This window comes from Stomoxys calcitrans, chromosome 4 (assembly GCF_963082655.1).
Source record: "Stomoxys calcitrans chromosome 4, idStoCalc2.1, whole genome shotgun sequence".
In the NCBI taxonomy this organism is placed as follows: domain Eukaryota; kingdom Metazoa; phylum Arthropoda; class Insecta; order Diptera; family Muscidae; genus Stomoxys; species Stomoxys calcitrans.
Genome location: NC_081555.1, coordinates 39,964,432 through 39,988,488, shown reverse-complemented (window position 1 = coordinate 39,988,488; position 24,057 = coordinate 39,964,432). Strand labels below are relative to the sequence as shown.

Here is a 24,057-nt window from a genome sequence, read left to right as displayed (position 1 = left end):
TGGTTGAAATCGGCTCATAACCTGATATAGCTGCCATATAAATCGATCTCGGATGTTGATTTCTTGAGCCTCTAGAGGGCGCTATTCTTGGTTGAAATTTCGCATGAAGTTTTTTTGTTTGACCATCAACAACTGCGCCAAGTATGGCCTAAATCGGTTCACAACCTGATATAGCTCCTATATAAACCGATCTCCCTATTATATATATCTTGAGCCTCTAGAGAGAGCAGTTCTTATCCGATTTGGCTGACATTTTGCACTATGAATTCCACTTTGGTCCCCAACAGTTAAACCAAGTATGGCTCCAATCGGTTCATAACTTGGTATAGCTGAAATAGCATAGCAATTCTTATCCATTATCGTTTGTTTGTCTATAAAGGAATATCGGCCAAAGAACTTGACAAATTCTTTCCATTATGGAGGGTATAGAGACTCGACCCGGCCGAACCTAGTACGCTTTTACTTCTCTCACCATGCGTCGTTTATTCTGGGGCAGAGGAAGCATGACTTTGGACTGTCGATAGGAGTCATGACTGGTCATTACAACGGCAGTTTTTATACCCTCCACCATAAGATGGGGGGTATACTAATTTCGTCATTCTGATTGTAACTACTCGACATATTCATCTGAGACCCCATAAAGTATATATATTCTTGATCGTCGTGAAATTTTATGTCGATCTAGCCATGTCCGTCCGTCCGTCTGTCTGTCGAAAGCACGCTAACTTCCGAAGGAGTAAAGCTATCCACTTGAAATTTTACACAAATACTTCTTATTAGTGTAGGTCGGTTGGTATTGTAAATGGGCCATATCGGTCCATAATCTGATATAGCTGCCATATAAACCGATCTTGGGTCTTGACTTCTTGAGCCTCTAGAGTGCGCAATTCTTATCCGATTGGAATGAAATTTTGCACCACGTGTTTTGTTATGATATCCAACAACTGTGCCAAGTATGGTTCAAATCGGTTCATAACCTGATATAGCTGTCATATAAACCGATCTTGGGTCTTGACTTCTTGAGCCTCTAGAGAGCGCAATTCTTATCCGATTTGAATGAAATTTTGCACGACGTGTTTTGTTATTATATAAAACAAATTTGCCAAGTATGGTTCAAATCGGTCCATGACCTTAAATAGCTGTCATATAAACCGATCTTGGGTCTTGACTTCTTGAGCCTCTAGAGGGCGCAATTCCTATCCGATTTGGCTGAAATTTTGTACGACGGATTCTTTCATGACCATCAACATACGTGTTTATTATGGTCTGAATCGGTCCATAGCCCGATACAGCTCCCATATAAATCGATCTCTCTATTTTACTTTTTGAGCTCACAAAGAGCGTAATTCTTATTCGAATTGGCTGACATTTTACACAGGTCTCCAGGTCTCGCTCTAATAGTAGAGCAAATATTTTCTTATATCCTTTTTTTTGCCTAAGAAGAGATGCCGGGAAAGAACTCGACAAATGCGATCCATGGTGGAGTGTATATAAGATTCGGCCCGGCCGAACTTAGCACGCTTTTACTTGTTTATGTCATGCAGGATGTAGGAGGTGATAGACTTCTTCAGGGTGACGGACTCTTAGTGCAAGCAAAGGGTCTGCCCTGCCTTTTGCAACATAGCAGACAATATGCCATCCGCTCCTGTTGACTTGTAGGGCAGTTTTTTATAACATGCAGGACGCAGGGAGAGATAGACTTCTGCAGGGTGTGCTATGGCGAGGTGGTGACATAGAGGTCGCTGTGAAATGACGGACCCTTAGTGTTAGCAAAGGGGTTGAGAAGGTCCGGCCTGCCCAAAATAGCAACATAGCAGACAATATGCCATCCGCTCCTATGGATTTGTAGGGTTCAAACGAATTAGCTGCCCCGATAATATTTCCCTCCTTTACAATATACTCAACCACATACTGGGTCTCAGCCCAATTTTCTATCAGAGAGAAATCGGTACTGCCGAGTACAAGTCCCAATCTCCGCACCAAATACCGCCCCTATAAACCGATCCCCCAAATTGATTTCTTAAGACTGTAGAAACTTCATTCACTAACCCCTTTGATTTCTCCAAATAATCCACACACACAATCTCAGTTAAATTGTATAGCGGTTTTGTAGAATCCTTGTAAGTAGGTTGCCTAGGTAAGACTTGGCATAGGCTATGTTTTAAGCACAGCTTGGCAACAAGTGCTACAGATATGGCCTACATTTCTCAATTTTTTTTTAATATCTCTCATTAGGCATATTATTTATAATTGGAATGCCCTGGTGGCTAAGGGGAAATTCCATCATTGGAAAACCTTTGTTGAGTGTGAGTTTTCCTTCAGTTCCCTCAGGTATGTTGTTTGACAAAGTTGACTAACAAGGGATTAAAAATTCTCCTCATTTACATTCTCTTTTATCTTTGCTTCACAGAACATTTTTGTCCATCAAGGAGAATATATTTTTAACGCATTGCTGTGGTTTCCCCACATGCCTACACACACTCTGTGTGTGTGTGTGGGGTTTTTTTTTTAATATTTCGCCACCTTGCTCCATATGCATTGACAGCAGAGACCAACAAAAGGTTCATGGATCCTTGCTTTATTTGCTTTGAAAGTTTCTTGAGGCAGAGGGATGACTGTAAAGCATGCAACAATGGTTTGTTGCAGGAAAATACTTTTTTTTTTAATTCACCTGCGAACAAGGCATAATGAAATATATAATTTTCGCTGCTGTGCATTGTTACACGGCTTTGTGGCTTTGTTCTATAGTAGCAATTATGGAAATTTTTTTTGTTGTTGCAGAGGGTCTTGCAACATAGGTAAATTGTTAACAAATTTACTTTCTTTTTTTGTTCAACAAACAAAAAAAGAACCGCCACAGCACATAGAGCATGAATTGTGCAACCAAGCGAAGGGTTACAACTAAGCGAGCCTTGTATGCTATCATGGGGGGGAAATGTGCTGAAAATTGAAATTCGTAAATGCCAAGGGCTCCAAAGGTGGTGAGTGAGTGCAGCATGGCATGGTTGAGTTATAAATGCCTATTCTAAATATATTATACACTAAAAATTTCCCTAATATCGTTTGAAGTTTCCTTCCCACTCTTTCTTAAAATTAGCCCTTTTGCTAGTGCCATCATTAGCCGTTCCTGCCTCGTCTGTATGCACAACAATTAGTTTATGACACCGTGGCAAATTGTTTAGTGAGTTTAACAGTTAATTGCATTAAATTTGTCGTCAAGGCAATTTTAGCTGTTTTGAGGGGGAGACTAGAAATGCCATACCAAACAATGAGTAGGCGTGCATTTGTATGGATATACAGGGAGCGACATCTGCACTCGAAAATAGTTATGAACTAAATAGGGTGAATAAAAAGTGCCCAAGATTGTGTGGAGTGTTAGAGGGTAAGGACAGTCATCTGTATGCCTGAGGTCCCCACATAAATATTGGGTTGCCCAAAAAGTAATTGCGGATTTTTCATATAGTCGGCGTTGACAAATTTTTTCACAGCTTGTGACTCTGTAATTGCATTCTTTCTTCTGTCAGTTATCAGCTGTTACTTTTAGCTTGCTTTAGAAAAAAAGTGTAAAAAAGTATATTTGATTAAAGTTTTATTAAAAATGCATTTACTTTCTTTTAAAAAATCCGCAATTACTTTTTGGGCAACCCAATATCAGGACCTTATCGAGATTGTTATGATGCAGGCAGATTCGAACTGCATTATATTTTTTTTTAATGGACCAGCTAAAATACGCCTTTGCGGTCTAAAAAAAGAATTGATTATTTAGCCTGGAGCAGCACTAGAATTGGTCAAGAAGAAATTTATGCCGTATGAGAACCCCAAAAGTCCTGTAGACACGGAATCCTTATTTGGGAGACTAACTGAATGCAATCACTCTGTTTCAACCTCTGATTGGAACAACAACATTTAGCTAAAATGTGCCTTTGCGGTCTAAAAGGGAATTGATTATTTAGACAGGAGCAGCACTAGATTTGGTCAATAAGGAATTTATGCCGTATGAGAACCCCAAAAGTCCTGTAGACACCGAATCCATATCTGGAAGACCAAGAGACTGCAATCCCTACCTTTCAACCTCCGACTGGAAGACTGGGAGATAGGATGGGGTCAATGGAACCGTAGACATGAAATATTCAAACTAAACACCGGCTGCCTCAAAGACGTCCAGAAGTCTAAAAGAGTTGTGTTCTAGGGAATCAACAAGGTGAGGCTCAAGGTATATAGAAGCGGTGGGGTTAGGGATTTCGGAGACGACTTAGCAATTGTTGCTTAGTCTGAGGACCGATCATCCACATCGCTAAAGATGATGGGGACTTCGGAGACAACTTAGCAGTTGTTGCTAAGTCTGAGGAACGATCATCCACATCCCTAAAGGCGATGGGAATCCCCAGATGGGTCTCAATAAGCCCTGTTCGCGTCGGTCATTAGGTTTGATTAGGCCCAAGGTATGCGATAGCGGATAAGGAGTTAACTCATAAAGTACTTCGACAGCAGCAGCTAGAAAAGCGTCTTTGGAGGAAGAATCCAATACTGGGAAACGCAAGTATTGGGTTACCCAAAAAGTAATTGCGGATTTTTTAAAAGAAAGTAATTGCATTTTTAATAAAACTTGGAATGAACTTTAATCAAATATTCTTTTTTTACACTTTTTTTCTAAAGCAAGCTAAAAGTAACAGCTGATAACTGACAGAAGAAAGAATGCAATTACAGAGTCACAAACTGTGAAAAAATTTGTCAACGCCGACTATATGAAAAATCCGCAACCCAATATATAGGGCTTGGAACCGTGAGGTCAATCATCATAACAAGATCAAACAAATTTTGGGGACAAGAACTCCTGACGCGCCCTGGGGATTTTTTTATACCCACCACCGAAGGATGGGGGTATATTCATTTTGTCATTCCGTTTGCAACACATCGAAATATCCATTTCCGACCCTATAAAATATATATATTCTTGATCAGCGTAAAAATCTAAGACGATCTAGACATGTCCGTCCGTCTGTCTGTTGAAATCACGCTACAGTCTTTAAAAATAGAGATATTGAGCTGAAATTTTGCACAGATTCTTTTTTTGTCCATAAGCAGGTTAAGTTCGAAGATGGGCTATATCGGACTATATCTTGATATAGCCCCCATATAGACCGATCTGCCGATTTAGGGTCTTAGGCCCATAAAAGCCACATTTATTATCCGATTTTGCTGAAATTTGGGACAGTGAGTTGTGTTAAGCCCTTCGACATCCTTCGTCAATTTGGCTCAGATCGGTTCAGATTTGGATATAGCTGCCATATAGACCGATCCTCCCATTTAGGGTCTAAGGCCCATAAAAGCCACATTTATTATCCGATTTTGCTGAAATGTGGGACAGTGATTTGCCTTAGGCCCTTCGACATCTTTCTTCTATTTGGCCCTGATCGGTCCAGATTTGGATATAGCTGCCATATAGACCGATCTCTCGGTTGAACAATGACTTGTACTTATAAGCATTTGGTCTAAATCGGATGATATCTATAGAGCTGCTATGGGGCATAAGGTATGCATTTTTCACTGTATTTTGACGAAATGTGGTTCACATATATACCCGAGGTGGTAGGTATCCAAAGTTCGGCCCGCCCGAACTTAACGCCTTCATACTTGTTTACACTTTTTTTCTAAAGCAAGCTAAAAGTAACAGCTGATAACTGACAGAAGAAAGAATGCTATTACAGAGTCATAAGCTGTGAAAAAAATTTGTCAACGCCGACTACATGAAAAATCCGCAACCCAATATATAGGGCTTGGAACCAAGAGGTCAATCATCATAACAAGATCAAACAAATTTTTTCTCTTTCTTTACGACTAACAAGCAAGATAGGAGGCTAAAGCGACAGAGATGCAAAATCTGTGTATTGACCGGTATCCGGTTTTTATACTCTTCACTATAGGATGGGGATATACTAATGTCATCATTGTAACGCATCGAAATATTGATCTGAGATACAAGAAAGTATTTATATTCTTGATCGTTTTAACATTGTAAGTCGACTTAGCCCTGTCCGTCCATCTGTCGAAAGAACGCTTACTTTCGAGGGAATACAGCTATACTCTCGAAATTTTACATGAATACTTCCTATTAGTGTAGGTCAGTTGGGATCATAAATGGGCTATATCGGGTCATGTTTTGATATAGCTGCCTTATAAAGGCCACCGTAGCGCAGAGGTTGGCATGTCTGCCTATGACGCTGAACGACTGGCTTCGAATCCTGGCGAGACCATCAGAAAAAATTTTCAGCGGTGGTTTTCCCCTCCTAATGCTGGCAACATTTGTGAGGTCCAATGCCATGTAAAACTTCTCTCAAAAGAGATGTTGCTCTGCAACACGCCGTTCGGACTTGGGTATAAAAAGGAGGCCCCTTATCATTGAGCTTTAACTTGAATCGGACTGCACTCATTGATATGTGGGAAGTAAGCCCCTGTTCCTTAGTGGAATGTTCATGGGCAAAATTAGCATTTGCATATAAACCTATCCCCTCTAGGGGGCGCAGTCCTTTCCGATTTGTCCGAAATTTAGCATTAAGTGTTTTGTTATGGCTTCCAACGATTATAAGTATAGTTCAAGTCGGTTAATAACCTGATATAGCACCCATATAAACCGATCTCGGATCTTGACATCTTGAGCCGCTAGAGGTCGAAATTATTATCCCATTTTTGCACGAAGTGGTTTGTTTTGTCTGCTAATTACTGTGCTAAGTATGATTCAAATCGGTTCATAACCTATATAGCTCCCATATAAACCGACCTCCTGATTATACTTTTTGAGCCTCCAGAGGGCGCAATTCATATCTCATTTGGCTGAAATTTTGTACAATGACTTCTACTATGACCTCCTACATACTTGCAAAATTTGGTCAAAGTCGATTTAGCCCTGTCCAACGCTTGTTCGTCCGTCTGTCGAAAGCACGCTAACTTTCGAAGGATTAAAGCTAGACGCTTGAAATTTTGTATCATTGCTTCCTATTAGTGTAGGTCGGTTGGAATTGGGTTAATGGGCTATATTGGTCCATGTTTTCATATAGCTGCCATATAAACCGATCTCGGATCTGGACCCCTAGAGCGCGTAATTCTCATCCCATTAGTTTGAAATTTTGCATGATTTTGATTCCTTGAGCCGTTAGATATCTAAATTAATATTCGATTTGGCTTAAATTTTGCACGAAGTGGTTTGTTTTGACTTCCAACAACTGTGCCCATAATGGCCCAAATCGATTCATGTCCTGATATAACTGAGCCTCCAGAGCCAATTCATATCAGATTTGGTTGAAACGTTATACAACGAATTCTTTTATAATCTTCAATTTGCTTGCCAGATATAGTCTGAATGGGTTCATAACCTGATGTATCTCTTATACAAACAGCTTTCCCTATTTTACTTCTTGAGCCGCTATAGGGCTCAAATTTTATGCAGTTTTGCTGAAATTTTGGACAATGACTTCTACTTTGGTCTCCAAAAGCCAAACCAAGTATATTCATTATCTCTCAATTGCCTATGAAGAGATATGGGGCAAATAACTTGACAAATGCGATCCATGGTGGAGGGTACATAAGATTCGGCCAGATCGAACTTAGCATGTTTTTACTTGTTGTAGATTAGGTTTGGGTTTAGGTTTAGGTTTTGGTTAGGTTTAGGTTTAGGTACAGTTAAGGATTAAGTTTAGGCTTAGGCTTAGGCTTAGGCTTAGGCGTAGGCTTAGGCTTAGGCTTAGGCTTAGGCTTAGGGTTAGGCTTAGGCTTAGGCTTAGGCTTAGGCTTAGGCTTAGGCTTAGGCTTAGGCTTAGGCTTAGGCTTAGGCTTAGGCTTAGGCTTAGGCTTAGGCTTAGGCTTAGGCTTAGGCTTAGGCTTCGTCTGTTTTCGTTTATTGTGATGCCACAGGAACAGAAGAGGAGAGATGCCTTCTAGAGCCTACCGTTGAACCATCCAGATCGCTGTATAAAGCCAAGCAACTTGCGAATGTTCATATCCGCAAAATCAGAAAACTTCTCTAAGAAATTACCGATGCGGGACACACACAGCAGATGTTTTATAGTCTCTTCTTTCTCGATGTCCTCACAGCTTCGGAAAAGGTCGTTACTGGCAACTTTCAGTCTCTCAGCAAGTTTCCGATCAGACAATCACTGGTCATGACGGACAGAATGACTGAGACGTGCCTTCTGACAGCGACAATAAGTGGTAGACCTCTTCAAGTCTAGACCAGGCCACATAATTTTAGAATGCCCACAGGCTTTTCAGGCTCTGGCGATTTAAAGGAGTAAAAACTTTTTATCGACCAAAGGATTTTCAACCGAGACACAGTTTTCCTGACTAATGCATACCAGAGACAACCTCTTCTGACGCCAAGTTGTTCGTTGAAGAGTTTCACGGAAAATGTGTGTAGTTCCAGTGTTTCCTTACATTTTCCATGCATTATATGACTACTGAATATATCCCTCCGTAATAAGTTTTAAGGATTAGATCATCCTTTGCCTAGAGGCCTCAGATGAATCCTCTGCGCAGTTGTATAATTCCCCCCAGGATTTGTTCTGAACCTTTTTCAGCTCGCCCTTGTATTTTCTTAGCCCAGCCTTATAGACGCCTCAATCGTGTGGTCCTCCGTGGCAAAGGCAGTTTTCTGCAACCCTTCGTTTGACTAACCAGTTCTGGGGTCAACCGTGGCGATAGCTGTTTAAACTTTGGCTTGGCTCTAGGACATGCTGACGTAAGCGAGTCATTCAGGGCCTTAGTGGTCCGCTTTCTTTTCAAGCTCAGGGGAATAGGAAGTTGCACTAGACCCCTGATAATCTATCTATCGTTCATAAGGAGTGGACCTTATTTAGGTATATCGGCAATATAAGCCGTGTGAGGTTTTAAGCATCTAACAGCTGAAATTTAGATAATGAGTGGTCCTTCATATCTGAAATTGAATATGCTTCATATTCGAACGTTCTCGTATTTAAATATAGCTGTCACGTATAACTTTCTGTCGATTTAGGGTCTTGAGACCATTGCTGGTGCACTTTTCACCCACTTTTGCAGAAAATTGTTACACTATGTTGTCTGGAGTTCCTAATAAGGCCATGGGTTCATATAAGCCTCTGTTATTACCCGATATTGACCAAACTTAGAACGGGAGTTGTTTTGACCAAAATTAGAACGGGAGTTGTTTTGGTCCACGAACCATATTTAAGCGCTAGAGACCGATAACCCAAAACTTCCTGGGTTCACAAATGTTAACGAAATTTGAAAGAAATGTATTGTCATTGTAGTGAATATCCAAATTCTGTATTACTGTATTAGTCTCAATTACTGTGATAAATTCTAAAATTGTTAAGTATAAAATGAAATTTCCCCTCATATGTTAGATTAAAACCATTAAGCATTTAATGACTGCAACACCCTGTATTTGCACTAACAATTAGTGTGTTTGCATTTCCTCCTAGAGAGAATGTTGAACAATGGATGAATTAAGAGTTGCAACAACATACCATCAGTGAACGAAAGAACGCAGGTTCTTTTAAATCGAGCAATACGTGTTTTTGCAGCCCTGTTGTTTAAAAATGCCGCTGTCACTGTCACTGTTGCTAAGGCTCGATAGCAGGCTTTATTTTTGTTGCTGCGTTATGGCAGTTGTAGTGTTTCGCCCTCGCTCGTCACTCGTTCCATCTTCGCTTTATTGTTCTGCTCTGCTGTCTGTTGATTAACTATAATTAACTTAATAACATTGCTGACTCATACGCTTTTTCAGTTCGTTGCAGCAGTGCCGACGTTGAAAGAGTTGCCGAAGAAGGATGCCATTGTTGTGGCAAAGCAGATGAGCCGCCACCAACAGCTCCAGCATAGCCATCTCCACCATAAATGCATCAGTGCTCCGGCTATGAGGAGGCTTTGTGTATTGCACACATCAAGTGCCTTGGCGGAATTGTGTTGCACAGCTGCCGGTAATTCACCTGAAAAGAATGTCAACAAAAGAAACATTTAAAGTGAGGGGTAACATTTTTTCGTTGTTGCTCTTGTGTAAATGGCTTCTTTCTTTGTCCTCCAAAAAATTTTCCGCGTCCTCCTCTTAGACTCCCCCTGCTAACATATCTCAAGAGTTTTGCCATAAAATGCAAATAACGGTTAATTAAAGTCATGTATTATAGCTGTGTGAGCGAATGGTGGTTGGGTAATGGTGGTTTCATGTGTGTTTGTGTGTGTGTGTGTGTGTGTGCATTTGAATTATTGTGTTTTCACCTGGAAGATATTTGGCCAAATGCTTGCAAGGGGAAGGGAGAAACACATATTTGCAAATTGTATGTAAATGTTAAATAATTTGTATAGGAAGGATAAGAAACGTCTTATATGGGATCTTTGAAAGTCTGAGGCTTTGTGAGTGAAGCTTGTCGCTTATTTGAGCAGTAAATTGGAACATGGTAGCGTATGAGTACTTTTGGGTGGGTTAAATACGTAACGTATACGTCTAATGTACAACATAAACAACGAAAGGTGGCAAAAAAACTGTGTGCATGTATGTTTGGTTCGCGGATTCAAAAATTTGTGAAAATTTGCACAATGCACCATCTTGAGGTTTCTTCTCTTTTCTGATTGTAAACTTAGTTCCAAAAGTTCTCCGCTCATTCACGATTGACATAGAATGCACAGTCAATAACAAGAAATCATAACAGAAATCACACTTTGAGATCCTCCTATATAGCTGATAAGGTCAAATTCGAATTTTCCCACAAACATTCCATTAAGGCACTAGAGGAAAACTTCTCACATATCAATGGGTGTTGTGTGATTCAAGTTTCTACGCTTAAAGATAAGTGACCTCCTTTTCTTATAGGTGAGTTCGAACGGAGTGCGACCCACCACTTAAAAATGCGGGTATATTCATTTTGCCGTTACGTTTGCAACACATCGAAACATTAATTTGCCGAGCCTATAAAGTTTATATATATTCTTGATCGTCGTAAAAATCTAAGTCGAGCTGACCATGTCCGTCCGTCTGTTTGTTGAAATCACGCTACAGTCTTTAAAAATTGAGGTATTGAGTTAACATTTTGCCCAGGTTCTTTGTTTGAACAAAGGCAGGTTTATCTGAAAGATGGGCTATATCGGACTATATCTTGATATAACAATTTAAGGTCTTTGGCCTATAAAAGCTAAATTTTTTATTCGATTTTGCTGAAATTTGGGACAATGAGCCTCATCGCTGAACGGTGAATGAACACATTTCGAACCGAACACTGATTTTGGTAATAAAATTCAATGATTTGCAAGCGTTGCTCGTTAGTAAGTCTATTCATGATGAAATGTCAAAGCATACTGAGCATCTTTCTCTTTGACACCATGTCTGAAATCCCACGTGATCTGTCAAATACTAATGCATGAAAATCCTAACCTCAAAAAAATCACCCTTTATATGGTCTTGGGCCCATAAAATACTCATTTATTGTCCGATTTCGCTGAAATTTGGGACAGTGAGTTATGTTAGGGTAAGATATGGATATAGCTGTCATATAGACCGAACTCAAGATTTAAGCTCTTGGGCCAATAAAAGGTAAATTTATTAACCGATTTTGCATTTACTGTCCGATTTCGCAGAAATTTGGTTTAGCGAATTGTGTTAGGCTCCTCGACAAACCTGTTTAATAAGGCTCAGATCGGTCCAGATATAGCTGCTATATGTACCGATCTCCCGATTTAAGTTCTAAGGACATTAAAATCACGTTTAATACTCGATTTGGCAAAATTTGACATTTATTTCATCTAACTAAGCAATCATAAATTAAGCAGCAGTCATATTCAGCAAACAACAGACTTTGTCAGCCTGCTGTTATCGAAGTACTGAAGTACGCAGAAGTACTGGTGCAGTAGCAGCAAAATTAACTACTTACAGTTAACGGATAGAGATAACTCTTCTAAAACATTTTTAAAAGAGAAACACGAATAGAGATATCTTAATAAAAAATTTTGAATTTTACGACACTGATGTCGAAAAGCTGAACATATGTCACTGTGCCAAAATTGCAAATTTTGCACATGAACATTCCATTAAGGAACAGGGGCAAACTTCTCACATATCAATGAGTGCAGTCCGATTCAAGTTTTAAGCTCAATGATAAGGGGACTCCTTTTTTTATAGCCGAGCCCGAACGGCGTGCCGCAGTGCGACACCTCTTTGGAGAGAAGTTTTACATGGCATAGTACCTCACGAATGTTGCCAGCATTAGGAGGGGAAAACCACCGCTGAACATTTTTTCTGATGGTCTCGCCACGATTCGAACCCAGGTGTGGTGTTCAGCGTCATAGGCGGACATTCTAACCTCTGCGCTACGGTGGTCACTTTGTCAAATTTTGCCAAAATCAGATAATAAATGGGTTGAAGACCTTAAATCAAGAGATCGGTCTATATGGCAACTATATCCAAATCTGAACCGATTTGAGCCAAATTGAAGAAGGATGTCGAAGGCCCTAACACAACTAACTGTCCCAAATTTCGGCGACATCGGACAATAAATCGAGAAATCAGTCTATATGGTAGCTGTATTCAAATCTGGACCAATCTGGACCAAATTGCAGAAAGATGTCGAAGGGCGTAATACAACTCACTGTCCCAAATTTGGGCGACATCGAACAATAGGCCCAAAACTTTAAATCAAGAGATCGGTCTACATGGCAGCTATATCCAAATCTGAACCGATCTGCGCCAAATTGCAGAAGGATGTCGAGGGGTCTAGCGCAACTAACTGTCTCAAAGTTCATCCAAATCGGGTAATAATTGTGGCTTTCATGGGTCTAAGATCTCAAATAAGCTGATCGCTCTATATGACAGCTATATCCAAATTTAGAACGATAGTGGCCAAATTGAGGAAGGATGACAAGTGGCCTAACCTTACTTACTGTCTAAAATTTCAGCTAAATCGGATACTAAATGTGGCTTTTATGGGCCTAAAACCTTAAATCGGCTGATCGGTCTATATGGGGGCTATATCATCATATAGATGTCAGTGTAGCTCAACTTCGAACTGCTTTTGGGCAAAAACAAATCTGTGCAAAATTTCAGCTCAATATCTTTATTTATAAAGACTGTAGCGTGATTTCAACCGACAGACGCACAAAGGGACGGACGGACATGGCTGATCCATCCGTGTAACATGAGCTACCGGATGGCAAATCAAGGGTTCCGTCAATCCAAAACTGTGCCGCTGGCAGCAGTGCCTTGCACTCGACCTCAAGTGTCGTCTCAGGTACCCGATCCGAAACCTTTCCATTCCTTCCAGGTTTCCTATCGTCGCCTTGATTATACAGCGATGGTATGAGTTGCTCCTACTCTCAATCCATTCTCCCATCGCACGACAACTTGTTCTCTGCACCTGTTGTATGGTCCTTATGTTTCCCTTTTTCTCCATAGCAGTACACCAAACTACTGAGGCGTAAGTAAGTATTGGTCTAATCACGCTCATGTAGAGCCAATAGACTATCCTCGGATTCAGGCCCTATTTCGAGCCTAAGGCCCGTCTACATAGTGCCCTACATCTATGAGCCTTCTCAGTACGCTCCTGAATGTGACATTTCCGATTCAGTTTCCTATCCAAGATCATACCTAAGTATTTGACCTTGTCAGGTATCGTAGTCGTTCTATTGAGGAAATATGGTGCGTCGAATGGGCTCACCTTGGTCTTCCTCGTGGACAGGCATATTTCACACTTCTCTGAAACACCGACACCGCCATTGAAATTTCTTGGTCTAGTCCAGTCATATGCCATCTGCAAGACCCTTTCGGCCCTTCTGCATAGCTGATTCGGATCCATATCTCTTAGAAGTATTATAACATCGTCTGCGTAGCAGACGGGTTCAAATCTCTCCTCAGTCAGCATCCGTAATAGTTCACTTATGGTGGTCACCCATAGGAGTGACGATAAAATGTCCCCCTGTGGCGTGCCTTGAGCCACTTTCTCCCTTATATTTGTTTCATGGCACCCACAAGGCATCTATCTGTTCCTAATATTGGGTTGCCCAAATAGTAATTGCGGATTTTTTAAAAGAAAGTAAATGCATTTTTAATAACGCTTAGAATGAACTTTAATCAAAAAATACTTTTTTTACACTTTTTTTCTAAAGCAAGCTAAAAGTAGCAGCTGATAACTGACAGAAGAAAGAATGCAATTACAGAGTCACAAGCTGTGAAAAAATTTGTCAACGCCGACTATATGAAAAATCCGCAATTACTTTTTGGGCATCCCAATAGAAGCTTATCAGATTCGGCGCTGGCCGTGCCATTCTAAACCTAATGTAGCGATGGTCAAAGAAAGAGTGTTCCATGGAGACTGATCCTTAACCTCATCGATTAGATTTTCCGAACGTGTCATCTCGTCTAATACCTCCTCCATAATCCTATTAACAAAGGTGGCGGTGTTACCAATATTAAGTGTTATTAGGTCGTTAGCATTCAAGAACTCAGCCAGGGCATGGCCCCGCTTATTAGTGCTGGTCCTACTCCATGGAATATGGTGAGAGTTCGCTTCGCATCCTATTAGTATTTCGTTTCGTGTCTGTTTTTCCGTCCTTACCAGCCGTTGCAGCTCCGACGTGGGTAGCGGTGTCGGAGAGTTGAAAGGCAGATAAAGTGATGCCAGGTATGGTCCACCGTCTCCCTGTCTCATCACTGTGGCATGCGAGGTTGACAACTCTGGGGAAAATATATAATTCAAATTTTTATGACAAATAACGCAGGTCCTCGGCCGAGTACCAGTGTTAGCATAGAATAATTGGTAGCTGATATGGTTTAGTCCAGAGACTTTGTTCCGGGTCGTCCATGAATTAAGGCAATATGAATCCTGCTCTGGGTGATTTTATCTATCAGAGCGTGTGTAGGTGTCTGGCTCCGGTGGAGGTTTATCTCGATGAACTCAATCATGGTTCCTCATTTCAATGGCCTTGTTGGGAATGGGTGAAGGTCTCATCGTCATCTCCCTGTTCTTTAGGCTGCATTAACTTTCCTGTCACTGCACCGCCTGATGTTTCAGTATTAGATTCTTTGGTTGTGCTAGTCCTCCGAATGTTGATAATGTCAGTAAAAGTTACATCGCCGAGTCCCTGTTCGTTAGGCTGTATTGAGTTTCTCGTCCTTGCATTGCCGGATGTTCCAATATTAGGATCTTTGCCTATCCTAGTCTTCCAAATCTTGAGAAAACAGGCTTCTTGGGAGTAGGTGATGATGGTCTCATCGTCCGCCCCCTGTTCCTTAGCTTGCATTGACTTTCCTGTCACTGCACTGCCTGATGTTCCAGTATTAGGTTCTTTGCCTATCCTAGTCTTCCGAATCATGAAAAAGTCGGTACTGTTTCCAACGTCGTTTGGCTGTGTTGAGTTTCTCGCCCCTAATTTCTGTTTACCTGGAGAACTGTGAAACAATATTTTTATACCCACACCGAAGTATGGGGGTATTTTCATTTTGTCGTTCTGTTTGCAACACATCGAAATATTCATTTCAGCGTAAAAATCTAAGACGATCTAGACATGTCCGTCCGTCTGTCCGCCTGTCTGTTGAAATCACGCTACAGTCTTCAAAAGCAGAGATATTGAGCTAAAACTTTCCACAGATTCTTTTTTCGTCCATAAGCAGGTTAAGTTCGAAGATGGGATATATCGGACTATATCTTGATATTATGGGGCTATATCAACCGCCAAGCCGATACCAACAGAACCGATCCGCCGATTTAAGGTCTTAGGCCAATAAAAGCCACATTTATTATCCGATTTTGCTGAAATTTGAAACAGTGAGTTGTGCTAAGCCCTTCGACATTCTTCGTCAATTTGGTTCAGATCGGTCCAGATATGGATATAGCTGCCATATAGACCGATCTTTCGGTTTGGGGTCTAAGGTCCACAAAAACCACATTTATTACCCGATTTTGCTGAAATTTGGGACAGTGAGTTGTGTTAGGCCATTCGACAACCTTAGTCAATTTGGCTCAGATCGGTTCAGATTTGGATATAGCTGCCATATAGACCGATTCTCCGATTTAGTGTCTTAGGCGCATAAAAGCCACATTTATTATCCGATTTTACTGATATTTGGGAAAGTGAGTTGCGTTAGGCCCTACGACATCCTTCGTCAATTTGGCCCAGATCGGTCTAGATTTGGATATAGCTGCCATATAGACCGATCCTTCGGTTTGAGGTCTAAGGTCCATAAAAGCCACATTTATTACCCGATTTTGCTGAAATTTGGGACAGTGAGTTGTGCTAATCCCTTCGACATTCTTCGTCAATTTGGTTAAGATTGGTCCAGATTTGGATATAGCTGCTATATAGACCGATCCTCCGATTTAGGGTCTAAGGCCCATAAAAGCCACATTTATTACCCGATTTTGCTGAAATTTGGGACAGCGAGTTGTGTTAGGCCCTACGATATCCTTCTTAAATTTGATTCAGATTGGTCCAGATTTGGATATAGCTGCCATATAGACCAATCCTCCGATTTAGTGTCTTAGGCCCATAAAAGCCACATTAATTATCCGATTTTACTGAAATTTGGGACAGTGAGTTGTGTTATGCCCTACGATATCCTTCGTGAAATTGGCCCGGATCGGTTCAGATTTGGATATAGCTGCGATATAGACCGATCCTCCGATTTAGTGTCTTAGGCCCATAAAAGCCACATTTATTACCCGATTTTGCTGAAATTTGGGACAGTGAGTTGTGTTATGCCCTACGATATCCTTCGTCAATTTGACCCAGATCGGTCCAGATTTGGATATAGCTGCGATATAGACCGATCCTCCGATTTAGTGTCTTAGGCCCATAAAAGCCACATTAATTATCCGATTTTACTGAAATTTGGGACAGTGAGTAGTGTTGGGCCCTTCGACATCCTTCGTTAAATTGGCCCGGATCGGTCCAGATTTGGATATAACTGCCATATAGACCGATCCTCCGATTTAGTGTCTTAGGCCCATAAAAGCCACATTTATTATCCGATTTTACTGAAATATGGGACAGTGAGTTGTGTTATGCCCTACGATATCCTTCGTGAAATTGGCCCGGATCGGTTCAGATTTGGATATAGCTGCCATATAAGCCGATCCTTCGGTTTGGGGTCTTAGGTCCATAAAAGCCACATTTATTATTCGATTTTACTGAAATTTGGGACAGTGTCTTGTGTTAGGCGCTTCGAAACTTTTCTTTAATTTGGCTCAGATCGGTCCAGATTTGGATATAGCTGCCATATAGACCGATCTCTCGATTTAAGGTTTTGGGGCCATAAAAGGCGAATTTATTGTCCGATTTCGCCGAAATTCGGGACAGTAAGTTGTGTTATGCCCTACGACATCCTTCGTGAAATTGGCCCGGATCGGTTCAGATTTGGATATAGCTGCCATATAAGCCGATCCTTCGGTTTGGGGTCTTAGGTCCATAAAAGCCACATTTATTATCCGATTTTACTGAAATTTGGGACAGTGTCTTGTGTTAGGCGCTTCGAAACTTTTCTTTAATTTGGCTCAGATCGGTTCAGATTTAGATATAGCTGCCATATAGACCGATCCTCCGATTTAGTGTCTTAGGGCCATAAATGCCACATTTATTATCCGATTTTACTGAAATTTGGGACAGTGAGTTGTGTTATGCCCTACGATATCCTTCGTGAAATTGGCCCGAATCGGTCCAGCTTTGGATATAGCTGCCATATAGACCGATCCTCCGATTTAGTGTCTTAGGGCCATAAAAGCCACATTTATTATCCGATTTTACTGAAATTTGGGACAGTGAGTTGTGTTATGCCCTACGATATCCTTCGTGAAATTGGCCCGAATCGGTCCAGCTTTGGATATAGCTGCCATATAGACCGATCCTCCGATTTAGTGTCTAAGGCCCATAAAAGCCACATTTTATTACCCGATTTTGCTGAAATTTCGGACAGTGAGTTGTGTTAGGCCCTACGACATCCTTCGTCAATTTGGCCCGGATCGGTCCAGATTTGGATATAGCTGCCATATAGACCGATCCTCCGATTTAGTGTCTAAGGCCCATAAAAGCCACATTTATTACCCGATTTTGCTGAAATTTGGGACAGTGAGTTGTGGTAGGCCCTACGACATCCTTCGTCAATTTGGCCCGGATCGGTTCAGATTTGGATATAGCTGCCATATAGACCGATCCTCCGGTTTGGGGTCTTTAGTCCATAAAAGCCACATTTATTATCCGATTTTGCTGAAATTTGGGACAGTGTCTTGTGTTAGGCGCTTCGAAACTTTTCTTTAATTTGGCTCAGATCGGTCCAGATTTGGATATAGCTGCCATATAGCCGATCTCTCGATTTAAGGTTTTGGGGCCATAAAAGGCGCATTTATTGTCCGATTTCGCAGAAATTCGGGCAGTGAGTTGTGTTAGGCTCATCGACATTGTTCTGCAACTTGTTGTTGTATATGGTTCAAATCGGTATGTTTTAAGATATAGCTACTGTACTTCTTAATATTTGGTCCAAATCGGATCATATTTCGATATAACTGCAATGGGACATAAGGTATGCAATTTTCACTGGATTTTGATGAAAGGTGGTTTACATATATACTCGAGGTGATGAGTATCCAAAGTTCGTCCCGTCCGAAATTAACGCCTTTTTACTTGTTACTAAGCTTCAGTAAAGATGTTCAAAGAAGGTGTTGCCATACAAGACTTCCAAGTTACACGTCTTTAAGCTGATAATCACATATCCTTCTCAGAACAAGGGTATTATTTCGTACGTGCTACCTCTGTCTGGTAGTAAAGATTCGATTGTGGTCATTCTACTGTGGGTTGTTGGCAAATTTTGATTTTTTTTCAATTCGGTTTTGGGTTTTATTTTGCTTTGTTATTTAGAACATCTTCAGACAACTTTCCATTTGCAAATCCATTTTCCCAGAAAAATTGCTTTCATAAAATTTAAGTTTTTATCCCACAGTCTTTGTGTTTGTCAATAGATGTGAAAGTGCAAATCATGATAAGCAAATCATGATTCGACAAATCGTAAAGGTATTAATTGCAAATCTATTGTTGTATGTGTCCATAATCAGCAGCAGTGCAAACAAGCACATATACACGCACACACACACACGCACACACCAACATACATTCATACACACCCGATAATTGCAAGGGAAACAAAACTAAAAGTTGTTGACATTGCCACAAGTTCCTTGAATGCCGTAATTCAAATGCTTGAGGGGTGATACGAATGACTGTAATTTGGTATCATCAGATTGTGGTAAACGAAATTGTTATTTGGTATTTGCTAATTTAATTGGAATATTTGGCAAGAGGTCATCTTGATGTCAATTGTAATTCGAAGAATTTTGGGGATTTTTAAGCAAATATTGGTGTTGTTGTAAATTTAATCCCAATAAGCTTCAGCTTATTGCTCTGTACAATATAGGAGAGTAATCATGGAATTGAAAATGTGCCCAAGAGAGAAGCATGTCGGGTGGCAAGCATTTGTAAATTGTAAAGAGAAATTTCATCTTTTCTCTGAGCGAAACAAGCCTAAAAGAGTTGATCTTACTGGTTAAACTAGCTATGGCTGTAGGTGGTTAAAAGCGTTTGGTTGGAGACTCAGGCAACGACTCAGCAAAAATCTGACAGATTGCTGGAAATGGGAAATCCCTCTACCTTGCCCTGAAAAAGAGCAGTGCGCATCAGTTGTGAGACTAACGTAAGTGTTGTGGAAAATCTGAACCTTTACAATAGTCTGGTTTCTGCAGATAAATCTCCATCATTGTAAAGCCTCCTCTGAAGTTCGTCCGTCTGGCTGTCTATTCTGGTTGCAAAAATAAAATGCAAATTTGTCCACGATTATTCGATTAACAAACATTGGGGACACTTCTGTGCTGCCCGATTAAAGTTTCAGTTCATCGATAAGGGACCTGCGTACTCTAGACTAATTCGTACGACGCACTGTGCAAAAATTTACTTCAAAAGTAGGTTAGGTTAGGTTTAAGTGGCAGTCTGCCATCAGGCTCACTTAGACGTTTTCGTCCATTGTAATACCACAGGAACAGAAGAAGGAAGGTGTCTTTTAGTTCCTACCGTTGAACCATCCAGATCGCTTTAAATAGCCCAATAACTTGCGAATGTTCACATCCGCTAAATCAGACAGGTTCTCAAAGAAATGGAAACCTAAAGTGGATCTTCTTCTGACTGCTAGTGCGTTCTATAGTCTTTTCTTCTTCGGTGTCCTTACAGTTTCTGCAAAAGTCGTGCTGGCAACCTTCAGTCTGTCAGCATGTTCTCCGATTAGACAGTGACCTGTTATGAAGGACACTATTGCTGAGACGTCTGTTCTAGCCAATGAAAGCATTGCTCACAGCCCCCTCTTTGTGACCATCTATCATTGAGTCAAACCCACAGATTCCAGTATCCCTGGAATGTATAGGGAAGTTCCTAGTCTCGCAAGCTCATCCGCTTTTGATCTGTTCAGTCATCTCGTTGGGAGATCTGCGACAGTCGAGGGCGGTTTTTGTGTTCAGAAATACGTTCTCCAGGGATTTAATGGCTGCCTGGCTATCTGAGAAGATATTTATGCCAATCGACGTTATGACATTATTTCTTAGCTATTCCTCCACCTTCTTAATTGCAAGGATCTCTGCTTGATACACACTGCAGTGGTCGGGTAACCCCTTCGATATGACCAGTTCTTGATCTTTAGAGTACACTCCAAAGCCCACCTGGTCGTCTAGTTTGGAACCATCCGTATAAAAATCTATGTAACTTTTTTTATCAGGGATATCGTAGTTCCAATCGGTTCAATCAGGAATAGTGATACTGCAATTTTTATTAAAAAGCGGCTCAGGTGGGGTGTAATCCACACTACCTGGAACATGGGATATTGTATCAAGTAAACCACAGTGTCCGTAGCCGCCACATGGCCAATGAGAAAGCTCCCTTAACCTCACGGCAGTGGTCGCTGCAATTTGTCTAGCCACAATGTCCAGAGGCATTAGGTGGACCATTAAATTCAGTGCATTAGATGGTGTCGTCCTCAGTGCAGCTGTGATGCACAAACAAGCCACCCTTTGGATCCGGCTAAGTATTGAGCAGTAGGTGGATTTTTGAGGCGCCTTCCACTACACCATATAGCATGATAGTTCTGACAATTGCAGTATATACCCAATGCATGACACGCGGTCTAAATCCCCAACTTTTGCCAATGACTCTCTTGCAGGTGTATAGAGCAAGAGTTGCCTTTCTTGCCCTTTCTTGTGAGCGAGAACCCTCTATGTAGCCGACTAGGACGTGAAGGGCTGTTTCAATGGATTTGCCTTCCCTATATGCATGCTGCTGCCGCGATAGGCGATCTCCAGGGATCTTCGTCCTAAGATATGTTTCTATCAACCTCTCAAGAGTCTTTACAATAAAGGATGACATACTAATAGGACGAAAATCTTTCGCCTTCGTGTGGTAGGGTTTTCCTGCTTTCGGCATGAAGATGACCCACAGGTATATATGATTTTCTGATACAAGCAGAGTATATCTCCCTAAACCAGGGAACCAGTCTATCGGCTCTCCATAACGAGGGATACATGTGCAATCCCACAAAACACATGCTGTTGGGGCTCTGGGCCAGTAATTTGCCCCCGGAGAACTATGAGATCTACTATGAGAAACAAAGGAATAGTAAAAACGGACCCCCCCAACGTTGCCGACCTACGCAAACGAAAAATGGACCATGGTTTGCGGATCTGCACCTGGAATGTCGGCACTCTTTATGGAGAAGGTGCAGTATACGGGAATGGCGTCTCTACAACACCAAAAGGTGACGAACTATGCTATAGCTGCCATAACACGAGGCATGAATTTGGCTGTGGATTTGTGGTTAGTCGGAGACTGAAACACCTTGTCTCCAGCTTTAATCTTCAACATCAGCCTTATTTTGCCCATGCCCCGACGGAAGACAAAAACGAACAGACCAAGGATATTTTCCACGAGCACCTAGAGAGAGAATATGAGAGATTTTTATGCGAAGATAGGGAAGGAAGACATTTTTTGTCCAACAGTCGGAAAGTTTAGCCTCCACGAGATGAGGCTGATAGATTTCGCCGCGGCGGCAAATAACATGGTAGTAAGTAGCACCAGATTTCAACTTAAAAATATTCACATAGCCACATGGCTGTCACCCGACCAAAACACGAGAACCAATTTGATCACGTTGTTATAGATGGAAGGTATTCATCCAGCGTGTTAGATGTACAATCTATCCATGGGGCGAATATAGATTCGTATCATTACCTTGTTGCAGCAAAGGTTCGCACCCGTTTTAACATGGCGAGGAAAGTACGATCTGACACTGCTTTGGACATTGAAGGCTGCAAACACAACAAATGGCAGCGGCATTCTTCACTCGACTGACCCAACTGCTTGATGAAAGCGCTCTTTGTTCCGAAGATATAATGGCGCCGGAAGCCTTCTCCAAGAAACCCATGGTACGACAAAGAGTGCCGAGATGCTACTGAAGCCAAGAATGCGGCATATAGAGTAACCCTGCAATCAGTAGCAACGCGCCAGATGAAAAGGAGAGAGGAGAAACTTCTATTCCGCAGAAAGAAAAAGGAAATGGAAAAATGTGCGTGTGAGCGAATTGAGATGTTCAGGAGTCAGAATGAAGTCCGGAAGTTCCACCAAAGAATTAAACATCAAACCGATGGCTTTGGTGCAGGCACAAAACTAGGACAGTGAGTTTTGTTAGGCCCTTCGACATCCTTCGTCAATTTGGCCCAGATCGGTCCAGATTTGTATATAGCTCCCACATAGACGGATGCTCCGATTAAGGATCTTAGGCCCATAAAACTCACATTAATGTCCCATTTTGCTGAAATTTGAGACACTGAGTTGTGTTGGGCCCTTCAACATCCTTCGTCAATTTGGCTCAGACCGGTCCAGATTTGGATATAGCTGCCATATAGACCGAGATTTACGGCCTTGGGCCCATAAAAGCTACATTTATTATCCGATTTTGCCAAAATTTGGGACAGTGAGTTGTGTTGGGCCCTTCAACATTCTTCGTCAATTTTGCCCTGAATTGTTCAGATTTGGATATAGCTGCCATACGGACCGATCTCTCAATTTAAGGTTTTGAGCCTATTTAAGGCGCATTTATTGTCCAATGTGCCCAAAATTTAGGACAGTCAGTTAAGTTAAGCCCCTTGACATACTATTGCAATATGGCATAGATAGGTCCAGATTTCGATATAGCTGCCATATAGACCGATCTCTGGATTTAAGGTTTTGGGCCTATAAAAGGCGCATTTATTGTCCGATTTGTTCGAAATTTTAGACAGTGCATTGTGTTAGGCTTTTTGATATTTTTCTGCACCTTGGCCCAAATCGATCCAGATTTGGATATGGTTGCCATGTAGACCGATATCTCGATTTAAAGTCTTGGCACCATAGAAGGCGCATTTACAATCCGATTTCATTGAAATTTGACACAGTGACTTATGTTAGGCTTTTCGACATCCATGTTGTATATGGTTCTGATTGGTTTATTTTTATGTATAGCTACTAGAAAGACCAATATTTTGTTATACACAATTGAACAACGTGTATTTGGTCCAAATCGGATCATATTTCAACATAACTGCTATGGGACAGAAGGTATGCAATTTTCACCGGATTTTGATGAAGGGTGGTTTACATGGTTTGGGTATCCAAAGTTCGGTTTGACCGAACTTAACGCCTTTTTACTTGTTTCTATTTATTTTGGCACCTACAACACCCAACTAACTCTTTTTGTTTTGATTGCATATTTATAGTCATAGTTAAAATAGTCAATTAAGTGCAGATACCTGATAAAATTTTAAAACATCAAAGTAACTTTGAGTCTAGGTATATTTGAACACTCTGAGGAGTAATCAGATACCTATTGCCGCAACTGCTGCCAAACGTGCTTAAATTTCCCTCAAATTGCACATTCTTCCATTGAACACCAACACATAGGCAACTGATTATCCCTTCTGATGGGTTCAATATCATTGCACAGATGTACCATTTGACAAACAAGTGTAAAATTAAATGTAAATTAATTAC

At 41.2% G+C, this 24,057-nt stretch overlaps 1 protein-coding gene across 1 annotated transcript in view; it reads right to left on the bottom strand.

Moving 5' to 3' along the window:
• The window catches only part of LOC106084309 (uncharacterized), a 165,069-nt gene that overhangs the window by 82,229 nt on the left and 58,783 nt on the right, over nucleotides 1–24,057 (bottom strand). Inside the window, exon 6 of the mRNA XM_059367100.1 lies at nucleotides 9,498–9,959. Coding sequence (XP_059223083.1) covers nucleotides 9,754–9,959 — 206 coding nt within the window. The 3' untranslated portion in view covers nucleotides 9,498–9,753. The remainder of the gene's footprint in view (nucleotides 1–9,497; nucleotides 9,960–24,057) is intronic.